General features: G+C 38.1%; 1 protein-coding gene across 3 annotated transcripts in view; it reads right to left on the bottom strand.

Annotated features, from left to right (window-relative positions):
* Nucleotides 1–46: 46 nt before the first annotated feature.
* The window catches only part of LOC149813870 (O-fucosyltransferase 29-like), a 41,779-nt gene continuing 25,702 nt past the window's right edge, over nucleotides 47–16,123 (bottom strand). For 2 of the 3 annotated variants that reach the window (XM_089990751.1, XM_089990750.1), the window contains exons 5-10: nucleotides 14,541–14,629; nucleotides 14,257–14,446; nucleotides 3,029–3,213; nucleotides 2,299–2,401; nucleotides 1,682–2,010; nucleotides 47–518 (exon numbers count right to left, since the gene is read on the bottom strand). In XM_089990751.1, the coding sequence (XP_089846877.1) occupies nucleotides 287–518; nucleotides 1,682–2,010; nucleotides 2,299–2,401; nucleotides 3,029–3,213; nucleotides 14,257–14,446; nucleotides 14,541–14,629 (1,128 nt within the window). In that variant the 3' untranslated portion in view covers nucleotides 47–286. Of the gene's footprint in view, nucleotides 519–732; nucleotides 909–1,681; nucleotides 2,011–2,298; nucleotides 2,402–3,028; nucleotides 3,214–14,256; nucleotides 14,447–14,540; nucleotides 14,630–16,123 lie in introns of those variants that run through there. The other variant, XM_089990752.1, reaches the window with a different exon arrangement.

Genomic DNA, 16,123 nt, shown 5'->3' with positions numbered 1-16,123 from the left:
AGTCCCTCGCCAATAACTAACTGCACCCACTTCAGGCGATTGTACATGCAAAATTTTCTCATTTCTGTCATTCTCAAAAGACTCCACAAAATATTACATCCCACTACTACTACTATTTTCATCACTTTGTCCATACATTCCCTGCTTTGCCAGGTAAGACAAATTGAGTCCAAATAAGTGGACGCTAACTACTCTCATCTTCAGCATATGCTGGAACAGCGGACTCGGTCAGTGTATAGCTGTTACTAGTTGACCCTACGGTCCATGTGACTTCGCTCTTCTGTTGTTAGTCAATGCTGCTGTTCAATTGCTTAGGTTTTTCACATATACAAGAATAAGGAAATTCATGAAAGTCACCTCGTCCAGGTTTCAACTCATCTGGTTCCCCCATGAATCCTCTCTGGCATGACCTAACCTTCCTTGCAAATATTTCTGGCTCCATCTCATGGCGTGCTTTTAGTAGTGAGCTCAACCTTTTTGCATTAGGCCGAATTGTTCGTTTGTGACCCATGTATCTCCTGTAGTTGTAAAGAAATAAAGCCAACTGATTACATGATTAACACAGATCTGGTTGAAGCAAACTACGGCAACTCAGAAGCACAGGAGCTTGCAGGTGATAGGCACACACACACACACACACACACACTATATATATATATATATATATATATATATAGGGAAACAACTGAAATGTATGGGCCACTAATAAAAGTTTCATATAATGGTTGCCTGAGGGAAACAAAACATGAGAAGCAATTATTATTGAAAGAACTGCCAGAACTTACACGCATAGACAAACATCCAGGAAAGCATACACAGTATGAAACAGAATAATGCAAATGAAAACAAAACCAAGGCACAAGATATTGATCTAAACACAAACATGTCTGTGTATTCTGCATGCATTCCTGCAAGTGTGTAACAGAAACAAGTTAAATGAGAAATTCTATATATTCTGTTATTTTCATGTTGAACTGTGAAAACAATTGCAAAGAAAAAGTAATACAATATAGTCAATTTATCACACGATGTCATGATAAAATAAAAAATATAGGTGAGAAACTGAAAACAGTGTGTTTCTTTTCAGGTTAAATTAGGGAAAAACTTGCAAAGCAAAACTAATACAATAAATTCAATTTCACTTATATGTCGTACCAACAAAATCACACACACACATCTTTATATCAAAAACATAAAATTGCCCATATCATAAAAGATTAAGTGCAATAATAGGTAGTTTACAGGGTAGACTAAAGGCGTGTTTATTTTGGTCACAGGTGAGAAAGTAGAAGCTTGCGAAAGTAGATCACAAGGCCAACCTTATGATCTACTTTCATAAGTTTCAAGGCAAAAAGAAGCAAAAACAATCACAATCACTACTTTTTCATGTTCCACTAACCTTGAAAAAGTATGATGATTGTGATTTACAAACACAGGATCCAAAAATCACAGGGCATTGCAAACATGCCCTAAGAAAATGACATGATTTTCAATTTTTTTTGTATGCAGTAAATACTCTGAAATTTGCCATGGTTAAACAACCACAGATTACAACAGAAGGTTTGGTCGATAGCACACTCTGCAAGATAAAGTCATTCAGACCTTTAATGTCATATTATTATTATTATTACTACTATTTATTATTATTTCTGAATCAAACCAAGGAATTTCAGAAACATACCTACGACCAGCCAACAACTTTGCCATGTTCCCATTGTTGTTTGTGACAAATACATCACTCTCATCACATACAATGTAGTCAATAGCAGCAAGACGAGAAGAGAAAGGCATGAAAGGCAACAACTCTTCATTTGCAAGCATTTCTTTAGTGAAGAAGTTTGGAAAGAGGCCTCGAAGAGGACTAAGAGTCTTTTCCCCTCCATATATTTCTCCAGAAGCAACATATAAATGTGAATCATTGCTGAAACCGAGGCCTCTTAACATTATGCCCACCTCATGTGGAGTGAGTGGGCACTTTCCCCGTCGTAGCTCACCTTCTGGACCCAAATCCTGTGGAGTTGAATAGGCCAGTAAGACGTACGAACTTGAGCAGTCCCTGATGCAGATGGCACTTAAAAGTGCACAAAGACAATAATTGAACAAGATTTGAAAAGGTAAAGGAAGAGTAATTTTTTTTTAAATGAGCAGGATGATATTTGATTGAGTAATATAAGTTTAAGCATATTTGGCATCTTGACAACTAAGGTTGGTTTCTCTATAACAGTTCATTTTCAATCACAGAGAAAAACAGCCAGCATCAATGATTCAAAAATAAATGCATAGGTGTAGCGGTCTCACAGGTAGAGTTGCCCAGCGTTTCCTTATCTCATTCAACTCTTCCCTTTGCTTCTTGCCTCCACCGTAATAGCATCCAGAAAATGCAAGCATGTCAGGCTCAAACCTATAACAACAATCACAATCACAATCAAAGATCAAAGAAAAAATAACAGCATTGTCACACAAGGCCATAAAAGGGGGCGGGTTGAATGAGTTGATGATTTGGATGAAAGCAGGAATTGCCAACAAACATAACTAAATAATCAAATATTTTGTACGAAGAATGGCAACCAAAATATACATCTCAAATTTTTTGTATTCCAAATTGAGTTGATCTATCACTTAACTGAGTCTGCATTCTATGAATACAGTGAACAAGCACATATCATAATGACCAGAAGCACTTTGTGACAATTAAGACTGTGAAATACTAATTGATTAAGATATGTACAATTGGTATTGGTATCGGTGACCTGAACTAGAACTTTTTCTTCTACAATACATTTTAAATAAAGTTACCTGATACCCAGGACAGAAGCTGCAATAAGCAGAAATCAAAACATATCTTTAAAAGAGTTCAATAACACACACTCTAGAATGAAAAAGGAAGAAAAATTTTGAAAGCTAGACTGCCTTTTTTTTTTCTTGCCAGGGTTATGCAGAGGACTGCCTCAAGGCCCAGACCTCATGACCAGATTGCATTTCCCCTGACTTAAAACTTAAAACAGTTAAGATACTAACCGAGTCCTACCTAAGATGGATTGCAATGTAGCGTCCACCACTCATACTCCGCATTTTCTTTACCAACATCTGTCCAATTTCTCTGATTGGCCTCGTAAACTGCAAAGCATGATAGTTTACACGACACCGCAACTTTTGTAACTCATCATCCAGGCTATTTGTGAGTCTATAGTCAAATTTTGTCAACTGGACAACCTGTATAAATTCAGAATGTTAAATGTAAATAATGGACATACAATTTTGAATAAACTCTCAATAACAAGAACAAATCACACAGATACTTCAAGTGCCAATGACTTTAAACAACAGCTAAGAAAAGCTCCAAGAATTCCGAGGATGGAGGACAGCTTTACATATTTTAAGACATATTAAAGCGAGTGCATATCAATTTAACATTTTAACTAATCAAAAGGAAGAAATCAATTAATTTTTTTTTCAGAATTCGTCAGAATCTGCTAACAAAGAAAAAGTCATTAATCCACAGATGCATGACAAATACATCTGAATTATTTTCTCATTTGCCTTAACAATTGAGCCATCCAAGTCATAGTCCTGGGCAGTGGAAGTCCATACAAATGTAAGGAAGTACGTCGTGGAAAACTCCAACAGACATTTCCAAAAAGTATTACAAACATTGTAATCATTTTTTGTGAATTGTAGGTATTTTTAAAAAAAATATTAGAATTATGTGAATATAGTAACAGAAGTCCATCCAAAAGCAACAAAGGTTTTCAATTGAATCCAAAGATCCATTACGCATTATGTGTGATGAAGTATGCGAAAATATAGAGAATGCTTAATGCATTCATAATGTCCTACAATGGACAAATACAAGAGAGAGGTCCACTATGGGACAATACAAACAAGCCTTAAAGAAAACAACAATAAAAATAACAAATGATCTTATTGAAGAAGAGCACAAAAGCTTAAAGAATACAAGGGAGAGACCCCTATTTATACACAAAGAAAAAGGTAAAAAGGAGAGGCCATTGAGAGCTCCCCATAGAGTCGTTGGGAGCCCCCAACGGACATAAATATGACCGTTGGACGATACTATGTGAGACCCCCCAATGTAAAATACAAAAAGATTTAAAAAAACAAAAAACAAAAAAAAGTATTTAAACAAATAGTTGTTTCTATATACAACTATGTGAAATTACGAAAATACCGCTATCGGGTATTTCACACACACACACACACACACACACACACATATATATATATATATATATATATATATATATATATATATATATATATATATATATATGAGTACATATATTTTAACACCCCCTCAAACTTTACAGGGAGATGACCGAAAGTTTGCTAAGAAAATAAAACGGGAAGTAGGAAGAGCTTTAGTGAAGAAGTCCGGCAGTTGATATTCTGATGTGACATATGTTCCTTTCGGTTACTCATCACAATGTGCTTGGTAGGTTCATGGAAGGTACGATTGCTGGCAATATAAATTGCACTTTTATTGTCGCAACACAGCTTCGAAGGTCTAACAATGTTTACACCCATATCATTGAGAAGACTTCGTACCATACGAGTTCCACTGTGGTAGTTGCCATAGCCCTGTATTCAGTAAAGGACAACACGAGTGTACTCAGTTTCAGTAGAGGACAACGAGACTTTTTGTTACTTCTTACATCTTCAGGCAAATAAAGAATCTCCTAAGGAAACACAAAAATCAGTAGTTTGAGATTATATCATTAGGGTTACCTCCACACTCAACATCAGTATAAGCAAGTAAATTTAATGAAGAGGATGAGGATAAAAATAACCCTTTAGTGATGGTATTTTTGATGTATCTAACGATTTGTAGAACGACACTCATATGCACAATTGTAGGAACATGTTGAAACTGGCTAGCCGAGTGAACTGCATACGCAATATCTGGTCTAGTAATGGATATATACGTGAGAGAACCAATGAGTTGTCTGTAGGGTCTGAGATCTTCTAAGAGAACCCCATCCTCCAGTCTTAATTTAGCATTGATCATTTCAGGAGTCTCCACATTCTTGTCATCTGAAATCCCAGATTTAATACATATATGTGGAGCAAGTTTCATTTATGAAAGTATATATCTCCGTGAAGAATATCCAACTTCAATTCCTAAGAAGGATCTTAGGAATCATAAGTCAGACATATCAAAGTTACTTTTTAAAATATGTTTAACATTGCAAATACCAACTTGATCATTTCCTATAATAATCATATCATTAACATAAAGTAAAAGAACAAAAATACTAGATTCTGCATTTTTTATAAAGAGAGCAGTATTAGTATAGCATGAGCAAAAACCCAAATTAAGCATGACATCACTAAATTTATCATACCAAGCCTTGAGAGTTTGTTTAAGACCATATAATGCTTTTAAGAGTTTGACCATGTTCAACATTAAACTTCGATGGACAATCCATATAGACTTCTTCATTTAGTTTTTCATTAAGAAAAACATTTTTAACATCTAATTGATATATAGGTTATTTTTTAGTTGATACAACAGCTATCAAGGTTCTAACACTAGTCATTTTTGCTACAGGCGCAAAGGTTTCCTCATAATCAATACCATATTCTTGTGAATATCCCTTAGAAACTAGTTTTGCTTTGTATTGTTCTAAAGATCCATCACTTTTAGTCTTAACTTTAAAAACTCACCAGCATCCAATAGGTTTTTTGTTCATTTTTCATGGTTTCAACCCAATGAAGTATATTTTTTGCTTGATAATGGGCGGGCTCATGACATGAATACAAAATTATTTGACAAGCCTTATAATTAGGTGTAAGCGATTCATATCACACAAACCTATTTGGTAGAATGGATTCTCTAGAAGACCGTCTAAGAAAAGTTTCTTCTATAGATTCATTATTTAGAGAATAATTTTTTAAAGCACTAATAGGTTTATCATGTTCACGTCGGGTATAAACATGGAGATTTTTATCAATGATGCCATCACTACTTGGTGATGTCTCAATATTAGATAATTCATGATGTGTATCATCTATAATTTCAAAATGATTCAAAGAATCATCACACATATCTTTCGTTGAGGAAAGATCATACAAGAACATATAGTCAATTTCATCTTTCTTATCAAGTTTTTCAAAACCATTTTCATCTTCTAAGAAGTTCATATCTTTTGAAACATAAAGTTTATTATTTTTGTAATCAAAGCATCTATATCATTTTTTATTTTCACCATATCTAAGAAAAACGCATTCAATCACCTTTGCAGACAACTTATCCCTTTTATGCAAGAGGACAAAGCACTTGCAATTGAAATCGGGTGAAAAATTAAAAAGTTTTTCATGAGAGATATTTTTAAATTTTGATGATGGCATACAATTTATTAAATATGTGAAAATTAAAACGGTTTAAGACAAAAAATTATTAGGAATATTTTTGGAAATAAGCAAAGTTCTAGCGGTTTCTATAATATGCCTATGTTTTCTTTTCGCTAGCCCGTTTTGTTGAGGAGTTCTAGGACATTATCTTTGATGACAAATTTCATTTTGCTTTAAGTAATCTTGAAAATCATTGGATAGGTATTCTCCACCCGAATCGGATCTAAGAATGAATATGCTACTCTGAAATTGGTTTTGAACTTTCATGCAAAATGCTTTAAAGAAAGAAAAAACTTTCAATTTGAAATTATGGAAATAAAGCCACGCATATCTAATGAAGTCATCAATAAATGTTACGTAATATGAATAACCACCCTTACATGTAACCGGAGATGGACCTCAAACATCCGAGTGCACCAATTCAAAAGGTTTTGTTAAAATAAAAGTTTTAGTTGGAAATGGAATAGACTTCATTCTCCCAAAAATGCAATCTTTGCAATTTATATTTTTTTTCTTTACAAAATTTGTTTACAAAAAGAAAAATATACATTTTGGAATAACTTGGATGTTCAAGTCTTTTATGCCGAGTTTCAATACTTTTATCTTGAACATAAGTACAAAAAGAGTTTGTAGGAAGAGTCAAATTATCCATATAGTAGAAGTCTCTCTTCCTATGGCCTTGCCCAATCCGCTTCCCGGACTGAAGATCCTGCACAAAGCAACCCTTAGATGAGAAGGATATTTCATATCCATGGTCGACAATTTGAGAGACCGAAAAAAAATTAGGTTTAATTTTGGAATCACTCTTACTTTTAGAACAAAAAAGTTTTGAAATTTTTAGAATCTAGTGTTCATATACTTTTTATTTTTAAAAAAGTTTCATCGGTCGTAGAGAGACAAGACATTTTTGAATTGGTGCATACATCGGTTAAAGCATTTTCATGGGGGATCATATGAAAAGATGCTCCAAAATCAAGAATGCAAGAATACGTACTGGGTGGTGATGTAGAGGCAATGGCGGCACCCGATGTAGATGAGGTAGCCTTAAGTATTTGTTGAAGAGCCATGGATATTTGTTCAAGTGTTTCTTTGAGATCCCCACTCTTGCCTTCATCTTCCTTTTTAGTGATGGAGGGCAAGTGGGTTTAATATGACTTGGCTCATAGCAATGATGACACACAATCATCTTTCTACTTTCATTATAGTTTCGTCGTTTTTCAAAACATGGTGGTTTGTAAGTTTTAACATTGTTGTCGAGTTTAGATACGGCAATGACTTCATCTACACTTTTACTCATGTCAAGCCTTGTTTCTTCTTGAATAATTTCAGCAATGGCACCTTCCAAAAGAGGAAGAGTGGATCTATGAAAGAGCGATGATCTTACTTGTTCAAATTCGGGACTAAGCCCAAATAAAAATTGAAACAATCTTTCTTGTTCCATTTGCTTTTGTCTAAGTTCATCATCCGCTATAGCCACCCACTTAGGCTCCAAAAGAGTCAATTCATCCTGTAAAGGATTTAGAGCACTATAATAATCTTGAATGATCAAATCTCCTTGCTTAGTGGTTCTTACTTTTTCTTGCAAGAAGTAGGCTCTTGCAAGATCTTTTTAGGTATACATACCGTTCATAAAAAAAACCAAGCCATATTAGCTTTACGAAATTTAGCAATATTTGCACATACCTTGAGCTCTACATTATTCAGGAACCATGCAAGAATCTTTGCATGGTTGCTCTCCCAATCCTCCACCCTTCTTTGGTGTTCTTCAATAGCCTTGAGACGAGCATCTCCCTCAAGAGCATTCTCTTGACTTTCTTCCATCTTGGTGAGTTTTAATTGAGGTTTCAAAATAGAACCCATTACATAACCCAAAAGTTTTTTTTCTTTGAGGTTATTCTCCATTGCGAATGCCCACATCATGTAGTTCTTCCAATTTAGCTTGAAGGATAGGTCGATCTTTAATTCCATTGCAAAGGAGATATGAATGGAGGATGAAAGAGAGATGTCACGAATTTAGCTCCATAAATAATGTGGCTTTGATACCATGTAATGAAGTATGCGAAAATATAGAGAATGCTTAATGCATTAACAATGTCCTACAATGAACAAGTACAAGAGAGAGAGGTTCACTATGAGACAATACAAACAAGCCTTAAAGAAAGCAACAATAAAAATAACAAATACTCTTATTGAAGAGGAGCTCAAAAGCTTAAAGAATACAAGGGGAGAGACTAGAGTTACCAGTCGAGGAAGCGGGAGCGGAAAGCGAGAGCGGGAAGCGAGGCACTTTCAAAAATTTAGGAAGCGGGGAAGCGTGGGACCACTTAGAAGAAAATTCTGAACCGTCTCGGAAGCGACCTAGGAAGCGAACCGAAAGCGACCTAGGAAGCGAACCGGAAGCGAGGGGGAAGCGAAAAAATGGGGAAGCGAGTGGGAAGCGTGGGGGAAACGTGGGGGAAGCACGCTTCCCATAAAAGGGAAGTGTGCTTCCCAAAAAAGAGGGATGCTTCCCCTCGCGCTTCGGAAGCGCGGCGTTTCGCGCTTCCCGTTTTGCTTAGGCGCTTCTGGTAACTCTGGGAGAGACCCCTATTTATATATAAAGAAAAAGGTAAAAAGGAGAGGTCATTGGGGGCTCCCCATAGAGTCGTTGGGAGCCCCCAACGGTCATATATTTATGACCGTTGGGGTCCCAACGATCCTATGTGGGACCCCCCAATGTGAAATACAAAAAGATTTTAAAAAAGAAAAATAAAAAACAAAAAACAAAAAGAGTATTTAAACAAATAGTTGTTTCTATAAACAATTATGTAAAATTACGAAAATACTCATATCGAGTATTTCAAACAGAAAACAAAAAAGAGTATTTAAACAAATAGTTGTTTCTATAAACAATTATGTGAAATTACGAAAATACCCATATCGAGTATTTCACACACACACACACACACTGTAAAACCCACGTTTTTTCAAAAAAAAAATTTATTTTATCGGACCCGGGCCGGGTCGGGTCCGGACCCGACCCGGGCCCGCCTGCGATAGGGTTTTAATAACCCGACTCAGGAAGAGGATTTTAAATCCTCTTCCCGAGCGCCGCCCCCCTTCCACCTTCGTTTTCGGAAGATTAGGGAAACCCATCGGGGTTTCCCCATTCGTCGCCCCCCCTGAGGCTTTTAAAAAGCACTGCAGGGGGCGGGGGAAGGCACACAGCCCTTCGGCCCCCCTGTGCGTCTCCTCCTTCCCTGCGCACGCCGTCGATCGCCAGCCACCTCGCCTCCCAGGTACGCCCTCTATCTCAGTCTCCTCCTCCCTCTCCTCCCCCTCCCATCTCTCTCTGTCACCGCGCCAGGACGCCGGCAGGCGGCGCACGGCCTCTGCCGCGCCCTCCCACCTCCCTCTTTGCCCATTGGAAACCCGACAGGGGGCCTACAGGGCCCCTGTCGTCCCCTTCTCTCTTGTGGGGGTTCGCCGGAGTGCCGGCAGGGGGCCAATGGCCCCTGCGGCACCTCCTCACCCCTGTGGGTGATAGGGAAACCGACGGGAGGTCGGTTGCCCCTGTCACCCCCGTCCCGAGCTCTCTCTCTGGCAGGGGTTAGCCCCTTGCCTCCTCTCAATCTCCGGTGAGCAGGGGCAATGCCCCTGCCGTTTCCTGTTTTTCCGGCTGGCAGGGGCGATGCCCCTATCGCCCTTTGTTTTGCTGGGCTGGCAGGGGCTCGCCCCTGCCGCCTCTTGGCTTCTGAGAGGGCAGGGGATATCCCCCCTGCTGCCTCTTGTTTCTCGGCACGCAGGGGGCTTGTCACCCCCTGCGGCTCCGTGGATTTGTCAGGCAGGGGTCGAGGCCCCTGCCATTTGTTGGTTCTGCAGGCAGGGGGCCGAGGCCCCTGCCGTTCTCTGTTCTGCGAGGTAGGGGCCGATACCCCTGCCCTTCATTATTCTGTCTGGCAGGGGCCGAAACCCCTGCCATTCTGAGCTGGCACGCAGGGACCAGTGTCCCTGCCACTTGTTACCTTCGTGAGGCAGGGGCCGAGGCCCCTGTCAGCTGTTTTGTCAGGTAGGGGCCGATGCCCCTGCCATGCGTGACCTTGTTTGGCAGGGGTAGAGGCCCCTGCCCTTCGCTTCCTCGTCAGGCAGGGGCCGAAGCCCCTGCTATTTTATTGTTCTGTCGGAAGGAGCCGAGGGCCCCTGTCGCCTTGCTATTTTCGGCAGTGGCTCGTCCCTGTCGCCTAAACCTACCCATATCCTCATCGCACCATTAATTAGATTAGCTTAATTAAATGTTTCGCACTCTTGCAGATTTACGCAACAGGTCTCGATCGTGCTCTGCGGCTCAACCCTCATATTATCCTCACGCGTAGGCGTACGCAGTTGCACGACATGCCAAGGTAGGGTAAAGTCGCACAAGGGGCAATAATATCTAATTAAGTTGAAATAATTAAAATGTCTATGCTAGTTGTACTTAGATTTATACTGCTGTTGCATGATTTATTATTCTTGTCTCCATGTTTATGAGTCGAGGTACGGTTTTACTCTTCGAGTATTAATTTGTGTATTTGCTTACGTGTTGAAGGTGGTTTCGCACTTTTTGCAATACTTATGCCCTAAATTGCTTGCATGTATACTTGTTTGTACCTTTCTATGGGTGGATGTACAATTTCATTATTCGATTATTATTTTGCGTAGTGTTTATGAATTTGAGGTGTGGTTTCGTATTTCTTGAAATACATATGCCCTTGTTTGCTTGCATCCATTTTTGCCTGCACATTTCCTTTGAGTGAGGTACGACCTTGTGTCTCGTGTATTACTTATGACCTTATGTGTTTGCCTGTCTAAGTGGTCAATGTATGGTTTTGGTACCTCATGTATTACTTATGTGCTTTTCCCTCGATGTGCGGCATCGCAGGTCGAGAGTTGTTTGTTGACATGTTATAACCTGCATATGCTCACACTCATGGTAAATATGTACTTACATAAATGTAGTCTTGTGCCTATCCTGTTATCACCTGTTTTCAAAACACTAGAAGTTGCACTTGTGCACTATAGTTCTTTTAAAGAGGATTTCCTTCTGCAAACCCAGGGCTCTTCAAAATGCACAACTTTTGCAAAGTATGATTAAGTCTTGCAGGATTGCGAAGTCACATTTGGCCCCTCCCAAGTCCACACACTTGGGAGAAATGTTTTATAACCTTGACTGAAGTTGCGGCTCATTTTGAATAACCCCGATCAGGGGCATGAGCATATGAATGAGTGGGGTTCTGTTGAAGGACCCATTCTTTATGTATCAATCTAGTGTAACATGTTGATACTAAGATAAATTTTGGATGTAAGATTGATAGTGTTGTGTCTTGTGTGAATGACTTAATGTGACATTATGGCTTTTAAGGATGAATCGTGCCAAATGAGCACTCCTATATTCCTTGAGTTGTTATGAAGTTGTGTGTTGGGTATTCCTTTTGAGAAGCCCACAAACCTCCCTGGTTCAGTATAGCGTACTTTTAGACATGCACAACATGTTAAGTACTTTGTTGATCGGACGAGAGATCCGAGATGACCTTGCATCATGAAATATGAAAAATGTTGTTGAAGTGAATTCAAGATTTATCTTGCCAGGCTGTGTTGTATTAATTCTTTTGCAGATGACATCTGTTGGGGTTTCTTTTGTGGAACCATATCCCTTTCATCGTAGTCGTACTTATGACATGTACGATTGTACTTTTTGACAAATACGTCTTCTTACGTTGCGATGATTGGATGAGTAGGTTGTGGCAACCTCGATGAGCGCAAATAACAAAATGTTGTGATCACCTAAATAAGTGATGTTTTCGCCTTCACCGGCAAGATACTCGAGTGGGTCGAAAGACCAGAGTATGTAGAATGAGTCTTCAGTTAACTACCCTTGATGTACTCATTCGAATCGCTGACTCCTGTCAGGAGAGAGGACAGGAAGGTACAAAACTTCGATGGACAGGCCATTAATGGCAGTTACGAGCAAAAGACTCGGCTTCCTCAGTCATCGGAGTTAGGGGAATGGGACTACCATAATTATCCTAGGTGGTAGCTCTCCATGTTTGGGATGCATCCATTGTTTATGCTGCTTTGGGGATTTCTCTCTTGGTCACCGACCGTCCCCTTAGGTGCGGACTCAGTCAGTTATCCGGGTTATCATAAAATACATAACATAATAAACCCCCGGATCAGTCTAGGCTGTTTCTAGAGTCGTGCCTTGTGCGTACCCGCTTGGCCAGTTAATATCGAAACATAATTTAAATCCGATCACACAATGTGTTCAGTTATGCACGTATGAAAGTTATAGGGTACAACCGGTTCAATACTTATGGAATTGTGTGTGTGGTTGATGAAGCATTGTATTTTGCTAGTTAACTTTCTTGTGCAGTGTTTTGCTTGTAATAGTTAGCCTACTTGTGCCAGTGAAATGCTTGTATTATGCTCATGATAGTTTGCTCTATGACTCTGCTGAAAGCAAATTGCTATCTAATTGCCTGTCTACTTGACATATTAAATTATTCTGCTTAATTATGTTCAATATTGTCTTGTCTGTGCACCTACCAGTTTTTAGTGAAACTGACCTATTTTATGGGCAGGTTTTGGATAGGTGATACAGTCTGCGATGGCATGATGGCGTGATGAGGTCAAGATAGAGCTTTTTCCCTAACGTTTCGCTCCTGAGGACATGTTGGTAAATTTGGTATAAAGTGTGTTTCAAAATTTCTCTTTTATTAAACCGTGAGTTAATAAAACTGTTTTAGTAAGCTTCTTCTTGGTTTCAACAAATGAATTCTCAATTATTGAAACTCTGTTTCTAAACCATTTGATTTCAATGGTTGTGCGGGATTTGACAAAAGGAAAGTTTACGCTGTAATGTGCTCAAGATCCATTGACTTGTGGTTTTAAAAATATCATTTTCCGCTGAAGTATTATTTAAACTCTGATTATTGTATGATTTCAAAGCTTTCTAAACTTTTCTAAAAAGTTACAAGTCCTGGATTTTTGGGGCGTTACACACACACATATTCTAACATTATGCACTTATGCTAGCAACCATAGTCACTTGCATCAGTCTCAACAATTTCTCACCGAGGGTTTTTCTGAGAGATTTTCAAAAGTTGGTTTTTCTTGAAAAAATCTTAGGAGTTTAAATAAATAATAATAATAATAAAGATTAGAAAATAAGTGTCGCATTATTTTTTCTTGCAAAAATATAAAGAAATAAGTTTTAACATATAAAAGAAACAAAAAATAGAAAATGTAGGCTTACAAATTTGTGATATTATGGCAATATCATGAGTTTTGGTGATATTTTGAAAATATTGTGATATATTGCCTAAGGGCTATAGCCCTCTCTATCTCTTTCCCATTTGAATATGTATATATATGGGCATTTGGCCCATCTTTTGAATATGTTTCTCTTAAGCATTCATATGAATAAGAATATTTATTTTTACTTGTGTTTCTTGCCTCTTTAGTGGGCTATTACTGTGCTTCCTATCGTGATATTGTATCAGCCCTTAGTGGCTCTTTTGTATTGCCTTAAGTGGCTTTGTGTCGGTGTGCTCTCTTGTAAGTGTGTAACCCTTAGTTGTCTTTATATTGTGCACACTCTTGTGTTTCATTACAATTGGCTGACCTTAAATCACAGATATTATCGTAGTATTTTTAAAATATCACCAGTCACTGCACTAGCACCAATATACTTCAGAGAAAGTCTTCTAACTGAATCAAATAAGTATTAAAAATGGGCTTTTAAGTTGTGCAGTAAAACCATACTGTGGCAGGCTCATTAGAATGATTTGTGAATACAGTAACAAGCATCACATTTTTAATATCCAATGAGATCTAACCAAATGATGGAAAAAACATCCAATAGCTGCTTACACGTCTCCTCAGAAGTATTGGGAGCACTTCCTCCAGATAATATTCAGGTGCTGATTTCCGTGGAACCCGCATAGTATAAGGTGGCTTCTCCATTGACCTCATCACCTTGTCAGGAACCCGTTTTACAATTTTCACATCCTTTGAAAGTGATGAAATAAACCAGTCAACATCAAAGATGTCAACAAAATCACTGCATTCCATGCCAATATTTAGTTATAATTTAGAAAACAAACAGTAAAAATTCAGAGTAAAATCAGTTAGTATGAACAGGACCAAGGGAGAACCTGCCATCTTTCCAGAAGGAATGATGATCCAGCTGAGGTACGACTAGTGTGGCATTCAGTATCCTTGCAACAACCACTGCATCTGTTATCTGAGAAAAAACACATCACTGATATTCTGTGAAAAAACCATAATTTAAAACCATCATCACAGCTAGAGATGGATTTCATTTTTTTATGACTTTGACTATGTTAAACTCAAAATATTAGACTATATGAAGAATTCACAATTATAAGGATGGCAATTTGTGAAAAAACAAACCTAATAAATTCATCAGAAGACAATGTTATTCTATTTGGAAGTGCCAGAAAGAACTAGATATATTAGGCTATAGCTTGCTCCACAGATTTATTGTCCATTTCAGCCATACAGGCCATGTTACCGCGACACTGCACTTAGGGTGCCCCCGTACCCGCACCCGCACCCAGGTGACTTAGCACACAAGTAATATTGTAACCTTTTTGCAAGGAGAATACTTGTATCCTTTTCACAAGGAGAATGCTTTCATCAATTTTAAATTTGGGTTAGAAGAAAGCAATTCCAGTTTTCTCACACAAGCACTGTGCAAATTTGACTAGGTATCCTTTTCAACATCATTCCATCTTATTGATAGTGACTTTGTTGTACCATTCTTATGAGAAAACAGCAGCTATGGTAATTCTGTAGTAGCAATGTCATACTAAAGTTTTTGTGTGGTTAAGGGCTCCCAACGATTTTAAAATTTGGTTACAGGAAAGCAGTTTCAGTATTCCCACCCAAGCAGTAGGCAAATTAGACTAGGTGTTCTTTTGGACATCGTTCCGCGTTATCGATACAGTGAGTTTGTGGTACCATTCTTTTGAAAAAACAGTGGCTGTCATTCTGTAGTGATAATGTCATACTAAAGTTTTCGTGCGGTTATGGACTCTCATCAATTTTAAATTTGGGATACAGGAAAGCAATTTCATTTCTCACCCAAGACTGCAAAATGGACTAGGTGTCCTTTTGGGCATAATTCCACCTTATCGATACAGTGACTATTTTGTACCATTCTTTTGAGAAAATAGCAGCTATGGTCATTCTGTAGTGAAAATATCATACTAAAGTTTTCCTGTGGTTAAGGGTGAGCAATGAGCCAAGCTTCTCATGAGAAGCTTGGGCTCGGCTAGCTAACGTTCAACACAAGCTTGCTCATTAATAAACAAGGCAACCTGAAACAATTTAAGGGCCATTTAATTAAATGAGCAAGCTTGAGCACTACAGAAGTTTGTTAAAAAAACAATGATAGTCAAGGAAGATGAAAGTGAATTGTTAAGCGGGGCAATATAAACACTTATGATTAATAAAGAGTTAAAACAACAAAAATAACATGGAAATCTTACCTGGTATTTCTGGTTTTCCAGCTCTCTCTCTCTCTCTCTCTCTCTCTCTATATATATATATATATATATATATATATATATATATATATATATATATATATATTCTAGAAATGAAGGCAGATATCCCCTAACATACTTTTATAATAAGTTAGAATATACATATAGTGGGGAGTTCCACAGTATCCTGCCAACTATCCTGAACATGGTTTATCAACTTCATAATC

Source organism: Nuphar pumila, chromosome 16 (genome assembly GCF_984573655.1).
Source record: "Nuphar pumila chromosome 16, dmNupPumi1.hap1.1, whole genome shotgun sequence".
Classification (NCBI taxonomy): domain Eukaryota; kingdom Viridiplantae; phylum Streptophyta; class Magnoliopsida; order Nymphaeales; family Nymphaeaceae; genus Nuphar; species Nuphar pumila.
This window is presented reverse-complemented; position numbering and strand designations above follow the sequence as displayed.